This window comes from Epinephelus lanceolatus, chromosome 21 (assembly GCF_041903045.1).
Source record: "Epinephelus lanceolatus isolate andai-2023 chromosome 21, ASM4190304v1, whole genome shotgun sequence".
Lineage (NCBI taxonomy): Eukaryota > Metazoa > Chordata > Actinopteri > Perciformes > Serranidae > Epinephelus > Epinephelus lanceolatus.
The window spans coordinates 34,183,149-34,192,974 of record NC_135754.1 but is presented as its reverse complement, the minus strand read 5'-3'; the positions used below and the strand labels follow the sequence as shown (position 1 = coordinate 34,192,974).

General features: G+C 42.7%; 1 protein-coding gene across 1 annotated transcript; it reads left to right on the top strand.

The window, feature by feature from the left end:
- Window positions 1-133: 133 nt before the first annotated feature.
- Window positions 134-2,678, top strand: hoxb1b (homeobox B1b). Its single transcript, XM_033611910.2, has 2 exons — window positions 134-1,723; window positions 2,006-2,678. The coding sequence occupies exons 1-2, from the start codon at window positions 1,165-1,167 to the stop codon at window positions 2,308-2,310; spliced, it is 864 nt and encodes a 287-aa protein (XP_033467801.1). The 5' UTR covers window positions 134-1,164; the 3' UTR covers window positions 2,311-2,678.
- The last annotated feature ends 7,148 nt before the right edge of the window (window positions 2,679-9,826 follow it).

The window sequence follows — 9,826 nt, the reverse complement described above, 5'->3', positions numbered from 1 at the left end:
CCACATCTCCACAGTAAATACTCCTCTATGAGCCAGTTTACAGGAAGACGACTGTAATGCAGCCAAAGCGTGGGAATAAATGGCAACTTTCCGGGTTTTTCTTTAAAGCTTAATTAGCTCTTGAGGTCTATAACATTACATTAACTCTTACTTAATTACAGGGTCCTTGTACGGATGAGTGTAGGGTTCTTTTTGGGAGATATTACATTATAGTCTTGGTGTCGTTAGAAAGAAAGAAGAAGCTATATGGTTCTTAAATGTGTCTTTTGTTCTTTTATGGGCAGAGTGGGCCACACAAGCTGTCAATCTGTAAAAAGAGCGCATGATGGATCACTGAATTCACTGCGCTGCTTTGGAGTCAGAGTCTGTCTGCGGGATTGGAGTCGGCGACAAGCCGAGGAAATGTTTTGGGAATAAGCCAATGCACCTTTTGAGCAAACTCGTATTTATTTATCCATTTAAAGCGAGTTTTAAGTGTCGTTTTCGTTTCAAGCTTTCAAATTAGTGCGCAATAGAAAAAGAATTTCACAGCTAAAACTGCATAAATTAAAAGAAAAAAATACCTGTACTTTCTTATATATTGCAGCATAACTTGTGTATTTATTTAGTTGCATTCCGATTTGGTCAGACGAATAATTTAGCAGTCCTTGCAGCAACTTTTGACACCTTCAAAACAATAATAATAAATGAAGTGTGCCCTATTTTTTTATTATTATTATTTTGGGGGCCATTTTTATTATCGCATTTCTAATACTAAATCTGTGTTGTTATTATTATTACCCTCGTTATTCTTATTATGTTAGATATATGGTGGTTATTTTAATTTTTGTGATTAATTTTTCATTCTGAGCTGCTGTAACACCGCAGTCTGAAAAAGTGTCCTGATGTTTGTGTTCTTATCAGATGGATGAGCGAGTTTGATTGAAGCATTTGTCATGTAAATGCGAGCCGTTTGATGGACGAGCCTGCAGACTTGACAGAGTGCTGTAGGTCCTTTGCCATTGGCGTTTAGCGGGTCACATGGTGTGTCAGGAAGGTGATATGAGGGTGGAAGGCAGTTTTACAGCTTTGACATACTACCTAGAAGGTTAGGGCAAAGGGAGCACCGATTAATGACTGCTCGGTCTTGATCAGCTGCGAACAAACAACAGGCCCAGGTCCAGGATGAACTCATACTTAGACTACCCCGTGTGCAACCGGGGAGCAAATATTTTCAGTGCCAAGGCCGGATACCACAATTTGAACCATGGATACATGTCGTCCAACTCGTGCGCAACAAGTGATAGTTACGCACCAGACGGTCGCTTAGCTGCTGCGACTTCTGCGCCTCACCAGAGCCCAAGCCTCCCTCTGCATCACCAGACACACGTCAACTTGGATCTGCAGTTTGCAACACCGGGGAACTCCATGTATGGGTCACCTCTGGAGTACGGACATCACCAGTACGGCCTCGCACCCGAGCAGGACCGGAGCTTCATTCATGCGCAGGTTTCACCAATCGGAACAAACATGGCTCCCTACACCGGGGACAGCTGTGGGCCTGGTGTTGCAACAGGCAGCCAGTATCTACATTTTGGAAACGGGGATCAGAGGCAGCAAGAATATCCAGAGAGTGTTTACACAAGGTTACCGCCCCAGAGTAAGGAGAGGGATTTGGAGCATGTGGAGGAAACTTCTAAAACATTCGACTGGATGAAAGTGAAGAGGAATCCACCTAAAACAGGTTTGTTCATCCGCAGACAGATTTGAGAATTAGAGCTAGATGTGCCGTTTAGAAAACCCATGAGACCTCTGCAGGTAATATTGACTCACGGTGCGTAAACTGTGCGTAAATACGCAAATTAGTTGATATAATGAAGCCTAAATGGATCTGAAAAATTATATTTGGCAACTAATGTTTTGTGCATTTTTCTATTTCATTCTCACATGTATCATCACATCTCCAGCTCTATGACTTTCATGTTTTCCCTCCATCATCCATTCATTCATCCATTTCTCTTCACAGCTGTCCTGTCGGAGTTCGGCGTACCCGGCCAGCACAACGTGATCCGCACCAACTTCACCACCAAGCAGCTGACCGAGCTGGAGAAAGAGTTCCACTTTAACAAGTACCTGACGCGGGCGCGGAGGGTGGAGGTGGCCGCCAGTCTGGAGCTGAACGAGACGCAGGTGAAAATCTGGTTCCAGAACCGCAGGATGAAGCAGAAGAAACGCGAGAAACTGGGCTGCGCTTTGGTCAGCGCTGCGGCACCTGTGGAGAAACTCTGCGGCCCTGACACCTCTCCAAAGGCGAAGGGGAAAGACTGTTAACCGTGATGGGACTTCTGAAATAAACAAACAAAAAACAATCTGTGGAGACAGTTTTTAACTTCTTCCCTCAATCGCACCATTCCAGAAAAACTGTGAAAAAAGCATGTGGACTTTGAAGTATACAGGGTATGTCTGTGTCTGCTTATGTGCATATCGTGCAATGATTAATGCTGCATTGGAGAAACTTTTTCAAATGTCTTTTCATGCCTTCTTGTATCTGTAATTTTCTTATCATAAGCCCATGCTATGTTTTTTTGTGTGTGTTGGAGCACTGAAGCATTCAGTGTCATTGTTTGCACTATTTATTTACAGGGTATTTTCCAACAACTGTGATGATTTAGCTTAATAAAGTTTATACAATGAAAAAAGTGTTGTATTGGCTGTTTATGTAAAAAGAAGGCTGTGACAGATGCTGATGATCCTACTGAGTCCAATCAAACTTTAAATTTTGTGACAGAATTTGAAGTCTTTTCTTCATATTTAAAAAAATATATATGTACATAATAATAAATTGTTCTAAATATGAATGCAATTGCAAACTTCTTCTCTATGTTCACCTCTAGTAATAGTCTCACCAAAGTCCCCTTGCATAATGTGACAAGAGGCATCTTTCACAACACATGGGGTGGTTCCCAGCGACCTTTTCACCTCCAAATACCTCCAGGGGCTCTAAACATGACAACAAACTCCAGGGAGCCAGGTCTCACCCTTGATTTGTTACCCAAATTCTGCTTGGAGACAGCTGACACAGGTTGCAATGACATGCACTTTGTATTTTAAATAATTTCAGTCAAATACTTTTCATTAAACAATCGCGTTTTCCTTTTAAAAATCAGAAAATGTTAATTTAGTGCTCATTGTGGCTTCACCTAAAGATAAACGTTTGCCGGACCTGACCACCTAGTTTCATGTGATGGTGAAGAGGGGCAGCAGTTTCAATATTTGCACTGGGTGTTGGGTCTGCACACACAGTTTCTGCCCCAGCAGCACTGGCCTGTTGGTGCCCTTTTTCCTAAAGCTGAGGTTCACGCAGAGTTCAGGCACAAATGAATGCAGAGTCAATCTGTCAAGACACCAGAGTGGCTCGCAGAAGTCAACTCTAGGGCCTCTCATACTTTGGATTTTTGCAGGTATTGCTTTTAATATTTAGACTAAAGAGATTACAGGCCATTTAGCCAATGTTCTGGTTCATGCAAACTAAAAAGTGTAATAAGTTCAGGACCTATGGAGAAAAAAAGATGTTTCCAGGAAATGGAAATCAGCGATCATTTGAAATACATCCGCATGAGTATGCAGTTCTCTCACAACTATATTAAAAATTAATACGGCTCCACTAATAGAAGTTACAGTTGAAATACCATACGGCCCATTACTGTAAATTAGAAAAGGGTTGAGAGGTTTGTTGTCATGCGTTACTTTAAAAGCTGAAAAGCTTCCCGAAGAGTCACAAGGCCAAGGACTGGCGAGGTGACAATCGATATGGTGAATAGTGACAGATTTAACAACAAAAAAGGGGACGGTGCAGAAAACAAGTGTGGGACTTCATTCCAGAGGTGTGATCCCTGCCATCTCTGTAGGTAATACCTCAGCGCTCCCAGCGGGCTCTCCATCTGGAGGTGTCAGAGTTGGTGCTGCAGCCAACACCACGGAGACAGATGTTCAGCTGGGGGAAGAGGAGGAGGATGTTTTTCACCTTCGGATCAGCGCAGCTCTCTTTGCCTTCTGCCGGAGAATGTAGGGCAAGGAGAGCAGAAGAGAGGAAAATGGTTAATGAACACCGGAGGAGAAGAAAGAAGATCATTTATGGTCACAAAAATAATCAAAAACCCCGCAGCGCCAACACCTGACTGCACAAACATGAGGACTATTAATACATACAGCAGCAAACCTCTCTCTCCTCAGATATCTTACACATCTTTAGCCGGCCCGCCTCCCTCTGCACTTTGTCTGAAGTCAGCCCAGTGCTGTTTGTACCCCATGCTGCTTGCAGTTGTTGCAGGCTCTTTTACAAGTCTATTGCCATGCTCACTTCCTTGGTTTTTGACCAGTTCCTCTGTCGCATGTCACTCTGCAGGGTCCCAGGGCTTCAAAGGGAAACCAGATACAGTATTCATGGGATAACGGGGGGTTGGTTCATCTGAAAGATACCAGAGAGGAGTCATTTTTTATTGCTAAATATCAAACGCAGCCATTTAGGTTAGTGCCATTTATCTATCACATAAACAATACGTATTTTAATGTGCTGACAAGATGCAGAGATAAATGGAGCATCTGTTAAAGCTTAAAAAACAGACAATACTATGATGTATTTATAAAATAAAACATATGAAGTCCAAACCCAGTATCCCAAATTTGCCTTAAGGGGCTTTTCAATCAGCACCCTCTGTCCTTTCTGACCCTCGCTTTGGATAAGGAAACCTCAGAAGGAGCAGCTGAGGAAAGATCCCTCCTCCTGGTCGGGCAGGCGTGCATTAGATGCCGTGTGCACAGAACAGACCAACATGATAAAATTGCAATATACAGGTGTCACCAAACAGCTTGAGCCAAACGCCCTGCTCTCCATCCTGAATCCTGTGTTCTGTGTACTCCTGTAGACTACAATCACACAGAGAGGAGCATGAGACACAGAGAGAGACAAGAGGAAAGGCTGAATCTCCAGGAGGACTGAGATCCAGATCCAACATGTGGAATGAGGCACTGACAGCCAGGAGGGAGAAAAGGTCCCGCAGCGGCCGGTGGTCCAGCACAGAGACGCCTGAGTTAAAAAGAACAGAGGGGGAGAGAAGGAGTCACACATATCAGACCTTTACAGGGACAGAATGATAAGCCATATTTCCATCATTGTCCCTGGTGTTTCATTATGAAGCTGGAGAAAGGCCTTCAATGGCTGATAAAAGAAATACCGGAATGTAAGAGGCCGGGCTGCAACTAACGACTATCTTCATTATCGATTTGGATGCAGATTCCTTTCTTGATGGGTCACTTTTTGGTGTGGAAAACACCAGGAAAGGGTGAAAAATGCTCATCACAATTTCCAAACATCTTGTTTTGTCCGACCAACAGTCCAAAATTAAAATATATTCAATTTACTATAATGTAAGACAATTAAAAGCAACAATTTTGAGGAGTGGGAATCACCAGAGGCCCCGCAATATTGTCACGATACTTACACCACGACGCAATATTACTGCAATTTTAAACGTTGTGTGATATTCTAAGTATTGCACTAACAAATACTGCAATATATATCAAGATTTATTACCCTTCTTCAACTGCAAGTTATGTCCCCAAAGGAAAACTTCGTCAGCATCTGTTCATCTAGTTAGTTTTCAGTCTGCTCATCTCGCTTCAGTCATTTTTATTGCAGCGAAATTGTATCTAGTGGACTGAAAAAGCACTAAATTTTATTATTCTAGTGTGCTACCAAAAGTGGAATAATAATAATTTATTTAATAAAAGAATCAATATGTGGTGTTGCTGCATTGATATAATATTGCCACGCAAAATATCGGAGTACTATGTTGTACTGATTTTTCACCCAACATTTGAGAATCAGGAAACATAAAAAGTTTGGTATTTTGCTTGAAAACATTTTAAAGATGAGAGAAAATAGTTGCAGTTTAATTTTTTGTTGATCAGTTGAGGGATTGTAAAAGCTCTGGCAAGAAGTTAACACTGGAAAATGTCATTATAAAAGCAGACAGTTTATATGTCTTTAGTACTAACAAAACAAAAGAAATCACAGTCACATGGGTGATTTTAATTCTGTCAAATGTTCCCAGTATTTATTTGACTTCCACATTTCTCCACTGTTGAAGCCTTGTGGAGAGACGCTGCCTAGTTATGAATGGCACACTCTCGTCTTCCTTTGTTATGGCACTGAGGCTCTTTTTAGCCCAGGCTGGGAGATTCTTGACAACCCTCCCCCATCCAAGTCAGGCTCTATTGGATCTGGAAGCGCCAGCCGACCTGAAGCCCCAGCCTCCTGGGTCCCCCCTGTGACTGCATCCTTTCCCCACTCCATCAGCATAGTAACTGAGAGAGACAAGTGACTTGGCCAGGGTTAACGTCTTAATACTCCCTGGGATTGCCTCCAGGATCCAAATGGCTACCCCTAATAGTTTTCCTCCTCTGTGTGCCTGTCAGACCGCCATGACTATATGCCGTAAGAAAAACAAGACTAGCTGAGAGGCAGCGTAACGAAGCAGCACAATGAAATAATGAGGGGTGGTGAGGAATAATAGGAAGGTCTGGTGTAAAGATGCAGCTTCGGGGCGCTGCTCGCTGCCCACACAGTGATGTCCCCCTTGCCTGGATACTTTGCATGGAGAGGCTGTACACTTGAAATTAAACCGGCTTCTTCCTTTAGAGCCCAGGAGGGGGAAAACCAGAACTCAATCAGTGTCACGTCACATGGTTCAAAGCGGCCAATTCGATGCTGCCAGGAGGCTGAGAAATGCAAGGTGACAGTTCATTTTACCAGTGACAGTGTGTCGGTCTCGCTTGCTGGTTCCCCAGTCAATTCCCAGCGAGCAGTGAAGGTTGAGCGTTGCTGGAGACAGACAGCAGCTCCCCCCCTCCTCGTCCTCACCACTCTCTCATCGACCCCGCTCTGCTTTGTATTCCAATTAACTGGACAGAGGGAGAGGCGGCAGTGTGCAGGATCACAAGCGCAGGCAGACACACTCTTCTGGCGTCCTTCCAGTCTCTCAATCCCACTGCTATCAATAGTGCTGTGCTTCCCCTTTTTCCCTTCCTTTCCTTTCCCTTTCCTCTCTCCTCGGCTCATGACAAGGGCCAGTTGTTCCACGGGGATAATTCACAGATTCTTCTTTAACAACTGCCTCTAGGGACAATGTCTTGGTAATGAAAAATAGGTCCCTCTCACACATTCATATATCACATGTAATAGAGGTATGTAATCACTCAGTCGAGTCAACGCACTGCGAGCTGTAACTGCTATCCTTAACAGACACCTCAAATAATGCTGAATTAATATTTTGAAATGGCTCATATATCCTAACATAATACAATTTGAATGATTTTCTATTCAATGCTCTCAGGGGCTAACATTGATTCGAGTACAAGCTGAGGTAACCCTCCCGAGTCAGTCAATATGTGGCTGACTGAAGGTTGTAGATTTAGCGCAACACATTTGCTCCTCTGTCTTTTGTGTCCTCGATCTATCATCGCTTTTTTTACTCCGCCGCCACCAGAGCCCCCCTACGCTGACACGTTTGAGCAATGGGTGGGTTGGGAATACAATGATTCTGAGGAAATCCTAAAAGTAAACTACCTCTTTTTATCTCCTCGAGCAACACAAACATTTACAACAGACCCTTAAGAATCAGGCCAAACGCCTTCTTATTCTATCAAGGGTTTGAATATGCTTTGACATGTTTAAATTAGGGCCACGTTTGAGCACCTTGAGATATTTGCTGTTGGAAAGGTGACACCTATTCTTACAGAGTGATTTATGGCAAGGTTTGTGTTTTTTTTTAAACAAGAGGTAAAAGTAAAATCCATAACTTAAGTCCTGGTACAATTTTTAAGCTTTCTTACAGAATTTTAGACACAAATTCCTCAGTGTGTGAGATTTAGTGGCATCTAGCGGTGAGGAATGCAGATTGCAACCAGCTGAAACTTCTCAGAGTTAAAATTCCTTCAGTGTTCTTTGTTCTCAGGAGGTTTTTAAACCGGTAAAAACACTGAGTAAAGCAGTTTCACGTTACAAACCAGTGTTTCTGCAATGCTGTGGGCTTGTCAGAGATGCTAATGTGTGCTCACCTTTTTTCTCTGATAACTTAAAATCCAGATGTTCAAGAGACTTTTAGTGGGAGCCGAATTATCCACAGAAGTCTCTTCATCTCCAAAACAAACAGACTCAGTGCTTTAAACCAGTAAAAACATTGAATAAAGCTGTTAAACGTTACAAATCAGTGTTTCTCTAATGTTAGTCGGCATGTTGGAGACGGGCTTCTAACCTGACACCTGCTAATGTGTGCTCACCTTTTTTGTCTGACAACTTAAGATCCAGACGTTCAAGAGACTTCGACCGGGAGCCAAATTATCTGCAGAGGTCTCTTCCTCTCCAAAACAAACAGACTCAGTGATTTGAACCAGTAAAAACACTGAATAAAGTAGTTTCACAGTACAAATCAGTGTTTCTCCAATGCTATTTGGCATGCTGGAGACAAGCTTCTAACCCGACACCTGCCAATTTGTGATCACCTTTTATGTCTGATGACCAGACGTTCAGAAGGTTTTTAGTGAGAGCCGAATTATCTGTAGAGATCTCCTCCTCTCCAAAATAAATGGACCCTGAGATTTAAACCGGTAAAAACACTGAATAAAAGCAGTTTCACTTTAGAAATCAGTGTTTCTCCAATGCTGTGGGCTTGTCAGAGATGCTAATCTGTGCTCAACTTTTTACTCTGATAGCTTAAAATCCAGATGTTCAAGAGACTTTTACCAGGAGCCGAATTATCTGCAGAGGTCTCTTCCTCTACAAAACAAACAGACTCAGTGATTTAAACCAGTAAATACACTGAATAAAGCAGTTTAACTTTACAAATCAGTTTTTCTCCAATGCTATTCAGCATGTTCGAGACAGGCTTCTAACCTGACACCTGTTAATTTGTGCTCACTTTTTTTCTCTTATGACCTAAGATCCAGACGTTCAGGAGGTTTTTAGCAGGAACTGAATTAACCGCAGAGGTCTCGTCCTCTCCAAAACAAATTTATCCTGTGATGTAAACTGGCAAAAACACTGAACAAAGCAGTTTCACGTTACAAACCAGTGTTTCTGCAATGCTGTTGGCTTGTCTGAGATGGCCTGCTAGCCCAGCCGCTGCTAATGTGTGCTCACCTTTTTTCTCTGATAACTTAACATCCAGATGTTCAGGAGGTTTTTAACAGGAGCTGAATTATCCGCAGAGGTCTCTTCCTCTCCAAGACAAATGGATCTGGTGATTTAAACCAGTAAAAACACTCAATAAAGTAGTTCCACATTTTTAGAGCCAGTGTTTGGTGTGTCCATTCTGGGTTACTGTAGAAACATGTCAGTGCAACATGGCGATCTCTGTGCACGAGGACATGCTCTGGATGTAGATGTAAATGGTTCATTCTAAGGTAACAAAAACACAACAATTCTTATTTTCAGGTGATTATACACCAAAGAAAATCCACTTATTATATTCCATTTTTGCAAATATATCCCCTTAAATCCGAGACACTGGACGTTTAAGTAAAAACATGCCCCTGAACCACATCACTTCCTTTTCTGAAATACAGATAAAGACAAACAGAGCCTGAAAGACAGGCATGGGTGCTTCACTATTTGTCCCTCTGGACTGCAAAAGAGTTTCTGCGTATCTTGAGAATGCAATTTGCTGTGTGTGTGTTTGCAGGACAGGATACACACACTCAGCACTCACACACACCCTTCATGCCCTGAGGATCCTCCTGACTCTCTCTCCTGGCGCTATCAGATCAGAGAGACCCGCTGTCCCTCCCC